Source organism: Bombus affinis, chromosome 17 (assembly GCF_024516045.1).
Source record: "Bombus affinis isolate iyBomAffi1 chromosome 17, iyBomAffi1.2, whole genome shotgun sequence".
Classification (NCBI taxonomy): Eukaryota; Metazoa; Arthropoda; class Insecta; order Hymenoptera; family Apidae; genus Bombus; species Bombus affinis.
In genome coordinates, this window is record NC_066360.1 from 1,656,322 (window position 1) to 1,674,920 (window position 18,599).

General features: G+C 29.6%; 2 protein-coding genes, 1 long non-coding RNA gene and 1 other non-coding gene across 8 annotated transcripts; 3 read left to right on the top strand and 1 right to left on the bottom strand.

Annotated features, from left to right (window-relative positions):
• Positions 1 to 632: 632 nt before the first annotated feature.
• Positions 633 to 4,816, top strand: LOC126926327 (alpha-ketoglutarate-dependent dioxygenase alkB homolog 4). 3 transcript variants are annotated; one of them, XR_007714489.1, is made up of 6 exons: positions 633 to 1,133; positions 1,837 to 1,951; positions 2,234 to 2,326; positions 2,442 to 2,982; positions 3,094 to 3,282; positions 4,508 to 4,816. XR_007714489.1 is itself a non-coding variant. In XM_050742624.1 (6 exons), the coding sequence occupies exons 1-5, from the start codon at positions 955 to 957 to the stop codon at positions 3,242 to 3,244; spliced, it is 903 nt and encodes a 300-aa protein (XP_050598581.1). In that variant the 5' UTR covers positions 640 to 954; the 3' UTR covers positions 3,245 to 3,282; positions 4,508 to 4,816. The 3 variants fall into 3 exon arrangements, 1 of the variants encoding a protein (XP_050598581.1); XM_050742624.1 differs by having other exon boundaries at positions 640 to 1,056; positions 1,826 to 1,951; positions 2,442 to 2,872; XR_007714490.1 differs by having other exon boundaries at positions 645 to 1,056; positions 1,826 to 1,951.
• On the bottom strand, positions 3,027 to 17,534 carry LOC126926326 (CD63 antigen-like). 3 transcript variants are annotated; one of them, XM_050742621.1, is made up of 8 exons: positions 17,289 to 17,532; positions 14,000 to 14,188; positions 13,218 to 13,388; positions 12,209 to 12,436; positions 4,881 to 5,069; positions 4,496 to 4,666; positions 4,041 to 4,229; positions 3,027 to 3,871 (listed from the first exon to the last, which is right to left on the bottom strand). In XM_050742621.1, exons 1-8 carry the CDS (start codon positions 17,364 to 17,366, stop codon positions 3,686 to 3,688), a joined length of 1,401 nt encoding a protein of 466 aa, XP_050598578.1. In that variant the 5' UTR covers positions 17,367 to 17,532; the 3' UTR covers positions 3,027 to 3,685. The 3 variants fall into 3 exon arrangements, with proteins under 3 accessions (XP_050598578.1, XP_050598580.1, XP_050598579.1); XM_050742623.1 differs by lacking the exon at positions 17,289 to 17,532 and adding an exon at positions 17,010 to 17,027; XM_050742622.1 differs by lacking the exon at positions 14,000 to 14,188 and having other exon boundaries at positions 17,289 to 17,534.
• LOC126926328 (uncharacterized) lies at positions 14,188 to 14,952 on the top strand. The gene is made up of 2 exons (XR_007714491.1): positions 14,188 to 14,599; positions 14,796 to 14,952. It is a non-coding gene; the product is annotated as an uncharacterized LOC126926328 (long non-coding RNA).
• Trnas-uga (transfer RNA serine (anticodon UGA)) lies at positions 15,791 to 15,872 on the top strand. Its single transcript has one exon. It is a non-coding gene; the product is annotated as a tRNA-Ser (tRNA).
• Positions 17,535 to 18,599: the final 1,065 nt, after the last annotated feature.

An 18,599-nucleotide genomic window follows, 5' to 3' on the forward strand; every position in this document is an offset into this window, starting at 1 on the left:
TATAATTAAGACAATTAGATTGATAATTAATAACTCATAACTAATAGTTTACAACTCATGACAATTCGGCAACTCTGTCTCGACTCAACCTTCTCAGCTCGATTCTCGACTCGCAACTAACTACCTCCTAACAATTCGACTCTCAATTAACAACTGCCGATTAATTTGCCTTTCTCCCTTAAGCATCCCTTTGTTCTTCTCATACCCCCACCACGCACCTATTCCATAACTGTCCGCGATCATGATCACGTACGCCTTTTTCCGCGTAATCACTCGACTGAAGGACCGATGACACATTAATAGGCCGCTTGGCCCATTGAAGTTTCCCGACCCTTTCGGCCTGTTGTCACTTAGGCTTTCTCGCAACATTGTTTATAGTTCACCCGATATTTCTTAGACAATCTGTCCACGATACTACAATAGTTTAAATGATTAATAAATTAATAGTAAATTGTTAGAAAAAAATAGTTTAAATGTTGTAAATTAGTAGCTTGAATGTTACAAATTAATAACGCAAATATTATAAATTGATAATTTAATTCAAAAAAGTTCAATTCTTCGATGTTCATTGTACGATGATTGAAACACAAATAACCTCGCACGAAAGTCGTGTGTTTCTTGTATACCTGTTGGTATGCACTTGGCAAGGTGCTAATCTTCTGTCAAAAGAAGATTGTAAAAAGATTATCAGTTGAAAAGTTTATTATAAAAGTATTATTATAAACGAGGATATTTATAGTCGATAGTAAATTATTCTAATAATTTCGAATAAACTTAACACGTATAGAAGACCCAATCAACGTATTGCCCTTCTTACGCTATCGCATCGACATTGTACTTTAGTTCCCTGACTTCCACGTACTATGTGTCTAAAATATGTGTACATATGTACATATGAATATAGTTCGAAATAAGTATTTAACGATTTTTAAGTTCTTTGTTACTTATTAAAGGATGGAAACAGTGCGATCTTGTGGTTGCAAGGGAATAAGATCTTGTCTTCTCTGCGAAACTGAACATAAGATTGTGAAACCCAATCTTAAGACACATTTTGAGGTTATGTCCCAAAAGTTTGTCTTTTTTACAAATAAGTTTTCTATTATGTTATATACTTGGACAATTAATTTATTTGGGTAGCATCGCTATTTTTAATATTTTTTGTAAAAGATTTAAATTATTTATTTATTATTTAATTTATCCGTCAATGAAAAGAAGAAAAATAAGAATTTAAAATATTTTGTAAATGATTTCTATGTATTGCCCTATATCATTCTTGAATGAATTTTTGATTTTATAATTACCTCTTCCTTGTCTTTTTATATTCAACAATGTTCATATATATATATGTATATATTCGAAAGTATTACTTGCATTCTTTCCATTGAAAAATATGATATCGATATCAGTTCAGTTGCTTTGTATTATATATATATATATATATATATATATATATATATATATATATATATATATATATACACACACACACATATATACATGTGAAGTTTTTAAAATGCCTTAATACACCTTTTAATATAATATAATTGTTATGTTGAATATTAAAATCTCTTATTTTATTATGAAATTCTTACTAGACTTTATAGAATGCACATAAACAAATAATTTTCTAAAGCAAGTATGTAATTTTTAATGTAGACAGTAGCATTGATAGTATATATGATACAAAGTTACTGTTTTATGTACAAAATATAAAAAGTAACATTGTTATTGAACTAGATAATTTACTTTTTTATTAAATTTATACACATAACATTTAAAATTTCTTTCTATGTCTTATTAACTATTATGGATTATAATATTTTAGAAATGTTCCAGTTATGTATATTGTCCAAATTGTGACAAATCGTGGCCTGGTTGGGATGCTGATCTTTACAAAAATCATCCGTATCATCGAGGAACTGCCATAGAATTTCCTGGTGTATATATAAAGGTATTTACTTACCTGTATCCGATACATCTTTCCATTGTTTAATTTCTAATTTATGGTAATATTATTCAATAATTTTCCCTTTCAAACTAATTTACATTTAAGAATATAACAAGAGATTATCAACCACCAATTATAAAAAAAGAAGTAAAAGATTTTTTAGCGAAGAGAACTTGATAAAAAGTATTATCAGAATAATAATTTTATTATTATTATTTATATTTGAGATAATATTCATAAGAAATTAATTTTAATCTATTGTTTTATATTCACTTTTATACGAAGCTAGATTTTCTAAATCCTTGGGAAGTTAATTCATTGAAGAACGCGCTTGAAAAAATACCTTGGGAAGTTTCTCAGAGTGGAAGAAGGAAACAGGTATTTCAAACAGAATAATATATAACTACATTTATTATTATAAAATTTTGAAATATCGATAAAGTTTATTAATAGATAAGATAGGAAGATTTAAGACATAATTTAAAAACTCCAGAATTTTGGTCCAAAATGCAACTTCAAGAAAAGAAAGCTTCGGTTGGGTTCCTTTGATGGTTTTCCAAAGTCTACTCAATTTGTGCAACAAAAATTTTGCCAAGTACCCTTGCTTAATAATTTCCAAACGATAGAACAATGTACTTTAGAGTATGATCCACTACGAGGAGCTTCGATAGATCCACATATCGATGACTGCTGGATTTGGGGTGAAAGAATAGTTACTGTGAATGTCATGGGTAACTCAGTTTTAACAATGAGTCCTTACCATGGTCCAGATACGAAATATAATTTAGAAAGCGTTGCAGAGTATTCCACTATACTCGAAGGCTTCGAATTTGATACAAATGATAAAAATGAAAGTAATAAAGATATCGTTGTAAGGCTCCCAATGCCAGAGGGATCGCTTATGATTCTTTATGATAATGCAAGGCAAGAAAATTTTCTTACAGACATGGCGAAATAGTACTTAAACATCTATATCGTATTATATTTCTGTAATTGTTTGGCAAATTTAGTTATACAATTATTTTAATTGTCAGGTACAACTTAAGTGAAAGTATTTTATAACATAGATAAAATAGAATATAATGAATGTGAATTTTATTACATTATTTACATAATTACTAGATTCTCTTCTATATCTTTTATAGGTACAAATGGGAACATTGTGTTTTAAGAGAAGATATAACTTCTAAGCGAATTTGTTTGGCTTATCGCGAATTAACTCCTCCATATTTATGCACCTCAACAAATAATGAAATAGTCAAAGAACTCTTAAAGAGAGCTTCGGTCTTTCAATGAAGTGTGACTAAGCTTTGAAAATAATTTATTCCAACAAAGTATGTAATATAAAATTTGTACGAAATATTTGTACGTTTCATTATGTATTATGAAAATATATTAAATCTTTCTATATATATATAAGTAAATATAAGCACATATATATATATATACATATATATCTACAGCTACAGTTTTATAGAAACGTAATAATAAATGAAATTAGATATCTATTATTAGATATTTAATTTTTAAAAGAAACTAACGAGAAGAAATATCAAAATTTAGAGCAATATATAAAAATCGATCTTAATTAACAAGAATTGAAGAATGGAATATAAAAAATAATTTTCTTTAGAAAATAAAGATATTGACTTTTAGAACTTCAAGAAATTGAAAGATACTATTTTAATATAAATAAAATTATTTCATATTAAGAATGCATAACAAAAGTAGAGAATTCTATGAATTCTTTAAAGGTTCAGAGGACATGTAAACAACAGGAAAAGTGGTAAAGGGATCTGATTTTCCCAATGGTTGGTAACCATTAACTAAACTCTCTCTTAATTCCCATCGACGTCTCTCCCTTTCTGTTTTTTGTCTCCTAATCGCTCGGCCTAGCATACAGGCGAACATTATTCCAGTTAACTAAAAATAAATTAGAATGTATGAAATGCTTGATTAAAACCGAAAAATTACATTTTTATTGATATGCCAACTAATTTAAATTTATTTTAGATTTGTTACAATATCAAACAGTAATAAAGTATATCTTAAATTATATGTCAAATTAGGAATAAACATAATAAATACTAACCTGAATAAGAGCAATGGCTACAGCTCCAGTACCAATATAAAGGGCACTCCTGTGAATGATAATTGAAAGACGTTCGATACATCCAGTTACATAAATAGCTTTATTAATATCTGTGGAAGGACAAGATAAAGGAATAGTCATTCCTTGTTCTTCCCAATCTTCGTATCCATTGTATCCGCAACAATAGAGCTGTTGAATAATATATTCTATTATGTAAACAACATTTGTTAAATGTTTAACAAATCAGTAATTTTGACAGATGATAATTATGTAATGTAGAAAAAGAACAGTATTAGAAATATCTTTGAAATATTCTGTTTTAATTTTACAAAATACGTGACGAGATTGATTTAGTCTCTGCTCGTGCAAATAACTAGAAATATCTATTTATATATATATATATAAATTAGTTGTCTTTATATATGTTATATGTATCCTAGAAATAGAAATATTACTCTTGATTGTAGAAAATCAATGGCACTCCTAGCTTCGCCACTGTTTTCATATTGATGCATGGTCGCATTAATTTTGTCAGCAAGAAGATCTTTTATTCCATCTTGAAGGGTATAAGCTGCAATCCCGGCGATCAATTCCAAGACAAGAACTAATGAAAGCGATACTGCGAACTATCCAATTATAGTAATATATTTTTATTATTTGTTGCATATTAAATGAGAAATAAACAAATTAGTATTAGATAAATAAATTTAATAACGCATAAAATTGTTCGAGCAAAGTCGAAATATATAAAACAGAAAGAGAGAGATAACATAAAATTTGTCAAATTTTAATACACAATACCTTCACATAATACAGAAAAAAAAATATTAGGATGCTCACCACTAGAACCATGCAGGTGCTCTCTCTAAGAGCTCCGCAACAACCCAGGAAAGCTATTATAAAAACAAATATCCCAACAACGATTAAGAGGGTTGCTGGAGAAAAATAGCTAGGATCCAAAAAATGGGAAAAATCTTCGTAGACAGCATAAATTGTTGTTCCAATGGATATTATCATTATCCCCGTTAACTATAAATAAATAATTTCTATTATAATAATATAAGTGAAAAATATTACTGCAGAAAATTAAATTAGTTTTATATTTTTATTTTAAATTACGAGTTTCTATTTCATATATAGATAATTAATTGTAATAACTATTTTACCAAGAATTATTAAAGTATTCATAGTAGTCGAGTACTCTATCAAATTGTTAATTATATACATATATATATAATGTATTTTCACATCAGTGAAATTGAACATAAAATTCTTAACTAATACTTAAAAATATACACACATTGATATTTTATATAGATATAGATAAATACATGATTGGATTTCAATATTTCATATATATTTGTTAATTTTTAACGTCAATGACAAAGTTTTTGGCATTGTTGATATTGTTATAATGTCGCCGATGATAATATCAATTCCTTACGTTCCAAATTTTTTTATTTTTAATATGATTTAAGTAGACACACCCGTACAAAGTAGAAATTATCTAATTTTATTATAATCATATCCGTGCTTTATATAAAGTACATCTTTCGTTAACATGAAAAGTTTATATTCTTACAAACTTTCATCGTTCGTATTGAATTTTAAGAAATGTAAGATATTAAAATTATTATACACGTAAAATCTAACAATACAAACAAATGTTAAAACAAATTGTATTTTCTTTTTCTTTAGCGATATACTACGATACTTATATTTAATCATAGAGCAACAATCATTCTTGCAATAACTTTAATGATTTTGATGATAAAAATATTTGAACCTGCAACTTCCAAAGTGATTTAAAAAATTCATTTCCCTTATGCACTATTAATGGTATATGCATAAAAATGCAAACGGAAATAATAATAAATTATGTATCGATAAAATAAGAATTTTGTACGTTAGCATTCTATACGTCCGCGATATTGTAGTACAATATGCAGAAAAATCTTATTTTCTAACAAATCTGGGAAAACAATATGCATCACTTTTCACGTGATTGATCTCCTCTAGATATTACAAAATATTGAACAAAATGTTTAATTTACGCTATATAAAAATTAGCAGTTGGCACGCAGAGCAAAAATATTACAAAAATATTACAAAATTTCAGTTAAACAAATTAATTAGAACTTTTGCGATTTATATGTGCATCTGAGTTCTTTATTGCAATTTCATTTTCAAAAACAAGTGCACGAATTTCATCGTTATTCCTAAGATAGACGGAACATTCTAGGAGACAGCGAAAAATAATATAATAATCTAGATTCTGCAGAATAATCGAGCAAAATGTTAAAATTATTACTTCTAGGTTAATGTTATTTTGGATTGAATAAAATTCCCGTTACACAAAGGAAAAGGTAGTCAAAGATATTTATTTTTTAAAAACTCAATGAATTAATTATATCAGCTTTTGAAAGTTACGAAAAGTATTAATGATACTTATATGTGGTTGTATTTAAACGATATTTACGTAGTATGTAGGTAGTACAAATATATTTATGCCCATCAAATAGGGGCTGTCGAACCCCTTATCGTATAATATCAGTTAAAAAGTGTATACGTATTTTTCCGCTGAATGCAACATTTTACAAGAAAGAAAACAGTGGAATTCGCTTATCGTTACCAATGAGACTACAAGAATATCTGAGCTGATAAGACAAGTCATTTACGTTTGCAAGATAACGATTACCAATTCTGATGCCAATCGCGGAGAATGAGGATTTTCATTCTATCACGAAACAGCAGATCTATTTCATACAATTTTTTTTTATCGTTGAGCAATGAAACCACATTATTTCCATTCTATAAAGGAGCGAATTTCCCTAGCTAGTAAAATTCATATCCTAGTATCTTGATGATTTTTATTCATATAGAAAGTAAAAAATGAGCAATGTAATTCTTTTCTTTTCTTTTCTTAATTTACCGGTTGGCCGTTGTACGAAGCTTGTCGAATGTAAGCGAGTAAGAAAATGACGAACGAACGGAAGAGAGGGCAAGGGATAGACATTGATGATTCGCGACGTTGCAGACCTACTGCACGGTAATAATTCATCGGGGACGACCTCACCTAGCCGATATCGATCCTCTTGTACGTCCGAACAACAGGGTAGATCTATGATCCGCGTCTATATCGAGGGTCGACCTAACTTGTTGAATCTCAGGGCCGAGTATAGGGAAAATCGACGTCGCCATGGTTATCGTCGTAGTCAACCTCGACCCCGTTTATCGTTCTCATTTTTTCCTCGCGATTCGATTAACGTGTACTTACTTATTACTTGCCCATTTAATCGCATACAATCGCATTTCAGGATGCAACTACTCAAGTTTCCGTTACACGCATAAATATACATGCGAATACATTAGCCAGCAATTTGATCAACAACTCACTAAGTTACAGACGGCTGAAAAGAGTAAAATCCACGGATCTAATGTAAAATAATTAATTAATTACACAATAAGCCTATTCCTGAAGGACTACTAAAATATGTGGCACCTTCTCGCACGTTATACTAACGTAGATCACATTTATTAAATGACCTATTTTATAGGTCAATTGTTATCTTACATACTAGGTTAGTCGATTATTTTCAAATATCTTGAATTATTTTGGTATTTTGTTCGTTTTTTTTTTTTTTTTTTTTTTATAACGATATTATAATTGATATACGATTGATCGTAACTTATTGGAAATTATATATGTATTATACTCCATATACTACATAAAGATTTTTCACTTTATGTTTGTGTGAATATCTGTTTGAAGGAAAATAGAGAAACAAATAGAAATATGTGAAAATAAATAAATTGCATTATGTCTACCTAGCATTTGTTACTATTTTCCTATTTATTTGTTTCGTATTTATCCATAAATGTTTCAATATGTATACATAATATATATGTACTGACGGGAAGGTTACGTTGCATTAATTATCATCACTTTGATTAACTCGTAACTTGTTACTCGATTAATTAATTAAAGATTAAGAACGCAATATCGGTGGAAAATTAGAAATAACGCACGAGGATGCATTTAGAATCGGAAAGAAAATGAGAAAAGTGAACAGTTGAATTCACGATTAAATGGATGAAAAGAAATATCAATATCGATCTGATCGAACGAATATTTACTTGGTTAATGGTCGAGGTAGAAATCGGGTTTGTATGTATCTAATAAACGCGATGTATGATAATCGAAGGATAGGCGAAAAGAAAATAAAAGAATGTGGCTACAGACCACAAAGAGGGAGTTAACCGCGCAAAGCAGGTACTTGATGCAACGTAGGCCAACGTCGAGGTGTGTGGCAGCCATTTTGGTGTCCGAGAATCCTCTTTCACGCAGGTGCACTACGGAACTGAACGTGGAAACACCTAAACTTGATTCGATGTATCGTATTATCTACTGATAAAGCGGCATACGTACCGACGACACACGTAGCGCTGCTTACTTGTTTTTATAAGCATCTATCCGTTTATTTTCTTTCTCTCTCTATCTCTCTCCTTTCCTTCTCTTTACTCAACACCTATTCGTCCTCGTCTGTTTTTGTAGGTATTCGCGGAAACACACGTTATAATAAATATAACAGTTGACTAAAAAAAAATTATTAAATCGTGAAAAGGAAGATTAATTCTGCTGCGAGCTTCGACTAAAGAATTTGATTCAATACGGTAACACACAATTTAGAATTTCCTATCGTAATATTATGTCATCGTTATCGTCACTGTAGCAATAGAATGTTCGATGTTTTGGTTATTGCAAATTGAAAACAACGTAGACCTTGAAAACATTTGCATAAAGCCAGAGGAATTTAAGTATCAATATAATAACAACTTCAACTAAAGGAAACACGTTAAGTATATTGTTATACGTGGATTAGATTACCAGAATTAAGATTATATCATTACTACTGTTAAATACAATAAGGTGTCTCGGCTAATTAATCAGCTAATTATTTACGATTATACGAAAATACTTCTCAACTTGAACAAAGTTGAACTATTTCAAGGGGTACATGTAGTGGGAGAAAGAATTTTTTCTCAAGTTCATTTTTTCTAGGAGATTGCATGGTTATCGGTATCTTTTTAAATTGTACATTTGTACATTTTTTTACCCCTGTCGATGTGATTTTCTATTCCCTGTATTCTTCCTAAACTATGATTCCCGATCCCATATGAGGTCGCGTAACAGAAATACGAGCTCGTGGAAATTTTTGCAACTGCCGCAAGACCGGTGAAATGAAAAATATCAATCATCTGTCATTAAGGGGTCAAAGGTTCAAGAATTCATCAAGCTATTAATCAACATATGTATAAAACACCAGCTTTTTAAAAAAATCCTTTAAATGGATTTTCGCTTGGAATTAGGATAGAATTTCCAGCAATTTCTAAAATTGTCTTTTTACATAAACATGAACACGCTAATATAACACTGTTTGTTGCAAAACGACGTCTTTGTCATTGACAATTGAATTCTGAGGAACGTTGATATATTTATGTTATGCTTATTTTTATGTATATAACGGGGTTTGCGTAAAATTTTCACAGGTAAAATGAGGATGTGAATGGAAAATACGAAATGGCCTACGATAATAATAAGTCTTGTTATTCGATTTCAATGGGATCATTTTCAACTATTATTTTCTTTTCTTTTTTTTTTCATTAATTCCACTTATAGTTACAGTTTATCCATTTGTCACTAGAAACTACTTGTAGGTTATACATATTCTCAATCGTTTGTATCTATTCTTTCACGTACCATTCACTCCCACGCCTTTTTGCATGATGTATTGTATACATATAATATTATTCATAGTATTCGATATATAGTATAATTAAAGCTTAAAGTTATAAATTGTTCATAATATTTCATTGTGTAACAAGATTTATCAGTCAATTGCCGCTTTACTAGTGTCATTATCGAATCGATATTTATGTTTCAAACTGTGTCTTTTTATATCTCCCTTGTAACAGTACTAATATTCAGCGATTTTCAATTTTTATTGTATGCTTAAATGTAGCTATATATATATATATATCACGTAGGTCACGTAATCATCAAATCTACATCGTGTGACATTTAGGAAAATGCTAGGCATCAAGCTGTAACATAAAGAACCTGCAAATGGTCGGTATTGGCACATCGACCGGCCGCTACGCCCATGCGTGAAAACATAGATCATGACTCATGCGTCCTATCATGTGGGTATGTAATTCAGCACACGTTCATTATTCATACTCTGAAAAGTATTACGAACCGTGCTTGATTTTATTTCAAACCAAGAATCTTTTCTTCGTTCAAGTTCCCTTTAAGTTGCTTCAAGCGTTCTAATCGTCTTCTTTTATCTCAAATTCGTTTTTTAATAAAATTACATGATTCAAGTGGAAACGACCAGTAAAATAGCAATTATCTTATACAAGTAATAGAGTAGGTGGTCTGAAACTAAATCATAATATACATAGAAACAAAGAAGAACTATGACAAATATATGATGGAAAAAAAACAAAATTGATGGGAAAAATTGTAAAAGACTGCCCAGTGGCAAATTGTGTTAGATGATAAAATTTAATTTAAATTACTTTACAACATCGAACAAATGTTTAATGTTTAAATTAAAAATGTAGTTTTTTTTCTCTTCATGCGCATATATTTATCGCGCATACAAGGAAATACGTACATTATACGTACAACGAAGTTTTTGTTTTGTCTTCTTTTAATGAAATAACGAAAAATGATTTTCTACTCTTTTATTTCATGTACAAACTGAATGCACAACATTTCATTTCTTCCGATAGAGATCGCAAAACTTTTGTATTATATTCACTGAAGATATATACTGCATCGGTAAACAGGATGGGATATTAAAACCTGGATATCCAAATGTCTCCTTCGTTTTGAATGATATTGAAAAATGTATAAAGCATAATCTGAGTAGTTCCGAAAGAAAGGAAGGACACGATGTACGATAGAACTATTTCTGTGATCATTTCTTTTCGAATGTATCGAGGCCATTATTATTATTATTATTATTATTATTATTATTATTTTTTTTTTTTTTTTTTTTTTTTTTTTAGGAAAATATTCTGTACGTGGATAGTGCATGTCGCGTAAAATCAGCGGAAAGCTAAGCTAAAGTTTTCACGTGCTCAGTGCTGAAACATGTAGTTTGTGGCACTTTCGGGAAGACAAAGTGCATAAGAGCCGTGTTTAGCCTCGATATGATATCTTGCATTTGGATTGTAAGTAGAATATTAATTTATATATAACATTTGTAATCCAAGATTTAGAGTGCCAAAATGCCTGGATCCATTGGATCCACTTCGATTACAATGTACAATGAGGCAAGCAATGATTTTAATGAAAAATGTTTCAAATAAAAGTTACATGATTTCGAGAGGTACACATATACATATATATATATACAATTTGTCGTGATTAACTTTTTCATTAAACATTAATTATTTGAAACAAAGGAAATATGTAGATATTTCAATCTTCATACCATATTCAATAGCTCCTTTGATTATAATATGATAGTAAATCCTAGAAACGTAAAATACCTTTTTCATTTAACGCTTCTTAAATGGGACTATGATTATAGCTTTCATTTAGAATTAATTTCTAATCTTCATTTTATCATGATGCACGTGATACGTTCTCAAATCGCTGAAAAGATATTAGACCGACTCGTAACTGTTTCTAATCGATCGAGCTAAGAAAACTGAGAAGCAGATTCCCATCGCCTGAAACAAATAACAAATTGATCTGATGGACTATCTTCATATTTGAAATTGACAAATATCTATTATACATAGAAACAAAGTTACATCAATCTATAATCTTCGTTTAAATTTCTCAATTGTTTCTGCTTTCTCGCATTTTACTTTACTTTTTACTTTTCATTTACACATACCGCTGCTTGACATTGATAGTGGCGCAACTAAAAATATTTCAAATTCGCTATAATGGTATAATTGTTTTTATCATGTAAAACGGCATTGTATTTATAATTCTATCAGTTTTTCGTCACAGGGTGGTTATATTAATAAGGCCTGTATTTAGTATTTTAAAAAATGTGAATTTGAAAAGGCGCCTTCTCGAAAATTTTATCGCTTTTCAAATGTATGCCACTATCAGTGCCAAACGTGCCAAATGTAATGATTACCTGAACGAAAGCAATGCCGAGTCCAACTCCACCAAGTTGCATAGCATGAGATTTAACGAAAGAAAGGAACTTATTATAGCAACCCTGGTGTACCACTGCTGACGTAAGACTGCAATTTTTCGGTTCTACGCCTGTTCCATCAATACAACACGAGGGAGGAATGTCATTCGCGTTCATGTGTCCAATAGTGACCCAATCAGACGCGTTTGTTGTGCCGCAACAATCGAACTGCAATAATATTCGTTTGTATGATTGCCTAAATTGAAGCGAGGAACCTGATATGTATATTTGTTATTTAAGGTATTTGTAGCATAGATCGATTTTCTTACAATCTTCTCGAAATTTTGATAATACGTTGTTTAATACATTATCTGTATATTTACATGATTTAATTTTTGGACAGTCCAGCCTTATCAAAATGGAATTGTTCATCTTCAAAGTTGAAAGTTTTAACACATAATCCCTATAGCAGGACGTTGTAGAATGACTTTTTGATTAATTGCGAAAGAAACAGTTCTTACAAAGTTGTTAAAAGACTAATATGTTGTTTAAAATGGCTAGAAGAATCCTTTTTGAAGAAAAAATTCAGTTGCGACTGCGTTTTCGAGCAAAAGTCATGTGAAATATGTAGTATTGGTAATTGCGGCGTCCAAAATGCATACGATGTATACATTATACAATTGTAATATGTATATAATATGAGATTGGCATTCCTAAATTGTCCGTTTTTAAATTGTTCGTCAGTGCGCGCGCGTAGAAAGTACAATACAGCCCCTTTACCAATTATGACTTTTGACTATTAGCGTATTTTACTTTTAAGATCTATTATCGTGTTACAAGTACCTTAATTATGCTTCCATAAAATTGCTAATTTAAAGATTCCTAAGTATTAAGCTCGCTTTTTTCAGGAATTAGAATTTCCGTACAAATAACTGATATAAATACATAAATACATATAAATGAGAGAAAAAGTTTAGTCAAAAGGTTTAAAAAAATAAAGAAACTTTACGTCGCGCTGAAGATTATTCCAAACAGTTAACACTTCTGAACTGTTTTTATACATTTGCATTGAATCTCGCATCTTATTCTGAATAATCGAGGACGCCCTGGCTCTTAGAACGTATCCAGATATACCACCTGAGAATTCCAAAATAAAAACGACCACCAACAACGACGTGAACTGAAATCAAGGAATTACATTTTATTATTAAACTTTAGTTTCATTTACCAGTATAAAATTTTCGCTAAGCTGATGCTAGATGTCTCGTGACAAAAGATGTAAGAGAAGGAACATCGATAATATGTTCGTACAAAAAACAAGGGTAATTATAGAGAAAAGGACACATTATACCGATTTCAATGACCTTGAAACATATCGCTACCACCGCTCGGCCAACCTATAACGCATTCGCTTATCTTTTTTTTTATTTATCATAAAGGTGATTAACATCAATGAGCCAGAATATGCCAGAATGAAGTGCAATGGTAATAAAATTTAATTCAAGATTTTTGCGAGTATCTTGGAAACAAAGGCCGAGTGCTGGTTACATGTATGGGAAAAAGATTGTTCACAATGTAGACCTTGACAACATATTTCAAGGTCATGGAAATCGATGAGATGTGCCCTTTCCTGTAAAATTATCAACTAAATAAAAGTCCAAATTTATTTATTAAGAAACTATTCATTCAGAGATTACCTAGAGTTACGTTAACTATAATAATCTCCGATTTTAATAGAAATTTGAAATACTAATACAAAGAAGTATAAAAGTTTATTTAAATATAAATTACCGTAACTATCATGCAATAACTTTCACGTACAGCGCCGCAACATCCGAAAAAGGCTATGAAAAATATAATTGCACCGATTGCAATCAGCAAAGAGGGAACAGATAAAAATTTATTATCCAGGAAATGTTGATAACTGTGATAAACTCCATGAATCCCAATACCAATAGATAATAAGATTATACCCGTGATCTGAAAATAAGAATACACACATATTTTCTACACATATCATCACTTTTCTCATTTCGAATAAATTATAATATAGGCTTAGATGAATTGTAATGTTATTTTAACATTAACGTTATAACGATCGGCGACGCTTTTCAACGATTAAAGCCTGATTCACGCCAGCGGTCAAAAGTATCATCAGGTCACGATCAATCGAAATAAAAGATTTTACCGAGAAATTCACAAATCGAATCACAGATTTTCATTTGACTCGAACTACCTACTACTATGAATGCTCTCGTTGGATTACGCGTAAACGATTTCGCCCAGTACCTGACTTAACATATACTGAATGTATTGTTATCGCTAATGCGGAATGAAGCGCTTAATGATTGCCGACGCCACTGTAGCGTCGTGTGACTAAATTCGCATTTTGTAAGTTCTTAAAAGAACCCGTCGGCCCCTGAGTAAAGTTATTGTCAAAAGTAGCCGATCATTCTAGTGATTGTAAAAATCGATTTCTCCCAGAATATTTTTGTCTTCTACGAACAGTGGCTTATATAGTACGTCATAGAGTGAAATAGATATCGATTTAATAGATATCCTTCTAATTGCATGTTATTCTTTTCAGGTATTATCTTTTGCTGTTCTTCAAGTTCTACAAAGTATCATTCAAATTAGGGTCAGAGTGTACCGAGGTTAGGCCAGGTTGCTAGGCTATGGTTACAGTGTATACGTATCCTCGTAGATATATGTATGTCAGAATAATAAAGTACCTATACAATAGACTTTTATGAGTATACACATACGTATATTTTGATCTTCAGATATTTTATTCATCAGACAACAATTTATTTACGTTAGAACCTGCATTTATTGTAACAGTAGTCTTAGTTATATCAAATTCATTTGTTATATAAAATACTCTGTTAGCTTGTTGACGTTGCTATAGGGTGTTGCTTTAAATCTTTCCTATATCCCCATTTTAAGTAAAAATTTATTCTTAGACATATCTTGTCATATATAAATTATTTAGCTCTGTTTACATTGCGAATTGAATCAATAGAAAATCAGATTAGAAGATCTTTATATCCAATTACTAACTGACAGGGGAACGAGGCTAATACGAAGCCATGATTTTAAAAAATGCGGTTGCTTTGGACGTTCATGAAATCCCTCTAGACACACGTTGGTAAAAATGAGACACTTTCACTAACGATTTGTAAAGAAATGCAAATTGTGAGGTCTTTAGACCGAAATGAATTTTAAAAATATGTGAAACAAGGAAATTAGACGAAAATTACTGTTTCGATTAACATTAAAATAAACATTGCAAAGAGGATAATACAAATAATTATTTTAACAAATTTGTCAACTAATTCTATTACGTTTTTTATTACATTCTATGTAAAACTATTATTATTGTGCGTATATATCAATCCTACATAATTTCTCATGTAATTAAAAACTATTTTTTTAAATTATGAACGTTGAATTAATTTAATTAATTAATTAAAGTTTCAAGTTAAAAATTTTATTTTGTAATATTGTATCGTATAATATTCAAATATTCGTTACTTCAATTATGTCTTTAATATTCCTATAAAATAAACGGAAATTTCAATTGCTGCGGTGTCCGAGCGGTTAAGGAGATGGACTTGAAATCCATTGGGTTCTACCCGCGCAGGTTCGAATCCTGTCCGCAGCGTCTTTTTTTTTCATTTGTATAAAACGATTTTTTAACGATCTTTAAAAGTTTTAAAACAGATTGCACGTGAGTACAATATGCTGCCACGTCGCATAATGTACATAGATTTCGTAATTAAGAGGATAAATTTACTTCATTATGATTGATATTAATGTCAATAACGCATAATTTGTTTCCATTTATAACAATTATTGTAAACAAATATTATAAATATTTTCATACAATGAAAGCAAGATTTTTGTTATATTTGTATTATAGCTTTATATATATATATATATATATATATATACACACACACACACATTACATTGCAATACATTACATTACATTACATTATATTATATTATATTATATTATATTATATGTATACATATGTATGTAGATTGTTATATGCTACTAATGTATATTTTTCTTTTCTTTCTTTTTTCATATAGGTTTCCACAGCACCTATGTTGTTATTAGCGACGATAATATGAGCAGACAGAAATTTACTATTCAGATTTTGCTAAATAATATTATATAACGTACAATGCATGTAATTAAATCACAATGTAATAAAATTATTGAAAAATGCAGATAAAAGGTATCTATACGTATACAAACTAGCTGTATATACATATACAGTACATATACATATACATATACACATATATACATGTGCAGTTCGCATGTTTTCGTCTTTTCATCTTTTAACTGATATTCATGATTCATTGTTTGAGTGCAAAACGCAGTACTTTACTGCGACATATTTATATACATGTTTACTTGGTACAGGTCTACATATATACGTAACTTAAGAACAGCAAAACAAGATGCAAATATGTCATCATATACGAAACAAAAAAAATCATATCACTATGACAGATCTATCAACTAATTTTCTATCAATATGCAATTAGTTTGTTATACTTAACATATTTAATATGTTGAATATTAAAAACGAAATATAAATGGTAATTATTGTAATATGTAAATTATTCTATTATGATATTAAATTATTCTAATAGCATTCATAGAATTTAGAATCTATATCGATATTTATATCGATATTTAGGTTATATTTAGGTTAGTATGAAATTAACGCGAGTCTTCTATGGTCTTACATAAAGTAAATTATGAAAAAGAACATAACGTTACATCGTATTATCACCTCGACGAGATTTCTATGATTTAAGAAATCAAAAGGAAGTAAGATCATGCGGAACCATCTAATTATGATAACTTTTTGAACTACGCTGTGTTTTCAGTATGGTTCCCTAATCAAAAAATGTTTGAAACAGAGCTTTTATCGTTTTCTCAATATAATAAATAATTCAATATTTTGAATAATTTTCGAGAAACGACGTACGGCGGTAAACTTATTAAAGTACTTAAAAATTAAGGATTATTATAACAATAAAAACGCAAATTACTCACAACGAAGAGTAGATTGAAAATGAACATCAGATATTTGACACATCTTGAACCAAGAGATAATTTCATAGTAGTAACCATTATTTTCTTACAATTAAACGAGACCCTCTTTATTAATTTCGCAATATGTAACTATATACCTAACTACGTTATATTTTCTCCACTCCACCAACGTTAAAAAAAGGCGCACAAACCGGTTAACAACATCGCAACGATTCACTATGTTTAGACAGTTATCGCGTGGCTGCGTGTCCAAGCGCATGCGCAATCATAATACTCTTAACCAAGGTTACGAAACTTCAAAGGTTACCAACCGCAAAATTCATTTTATACATTTTATACTAACATCCATCATTCGTCCCGATTGAAAACTAATTATATATAATATTACAATAAATCTACATGGGAACATAAAGCCAAATAAAAGCAAATTTTTATATATATGTACATATACGAAATAATTAATTTATTAAATAATTAATAATAATTAATAATTAATTAAACGTGAATCCTGAATTATCTTGGTTAAGATTCATAAAAACTATTGCACAGCTATAATATATACATAGAGTCTTAACCAGACAAAAATTATTGGAACATCGAAATTGCACAGATTTTGAATCAATATCCTTATTACGATCATCATAATAATAATGAGATTTATCATATCTAACTATTAAAACAAATAAAAAAGGTATTACAGTAGGTATACATAATATAATATTCATATAGTACAATTTTTCCATACCAATTGGAGCACCATAGTGTTCTAAAAACATGACGAAATACAGATTATGCATGAAAATATAAAATATGTATCTGGTTTACATTCACTATAATAAACAAAATTTTCTTGATTTACTTATCTATTCAACATATTGTATGTAATTTATCATATATGTAATTGGTGACATTATTATTATTATTTGGTAAAAATTACAAATATGTATGTATATACAATATATATTACAAAAATATAGGGATGTTGTTTACTGCTGAGATTTTTTAACTGATTTCTGAAATATATTCATGAGACTTGAAGAATTTCTCCGTACGTAGTAAAATAACAATGAAATGTTAAAAATTCAAATTTTAACATGATAAATGCATACAACAGTCTCATAGAGGCGAAAATCAAAAAAATGTCAAATCGATAAATCGTAAAATAAGTATTATATCGAACTGAGGCAAGTAACATACAAACGCATCGTTTCTATTATAATGCGAAGAATCGATAGTAAGGGATTATAAGAATAGACTCAATTGCGAATGATATATCATATAACTAGCACTTCCAACTTTATGTCTGTATAT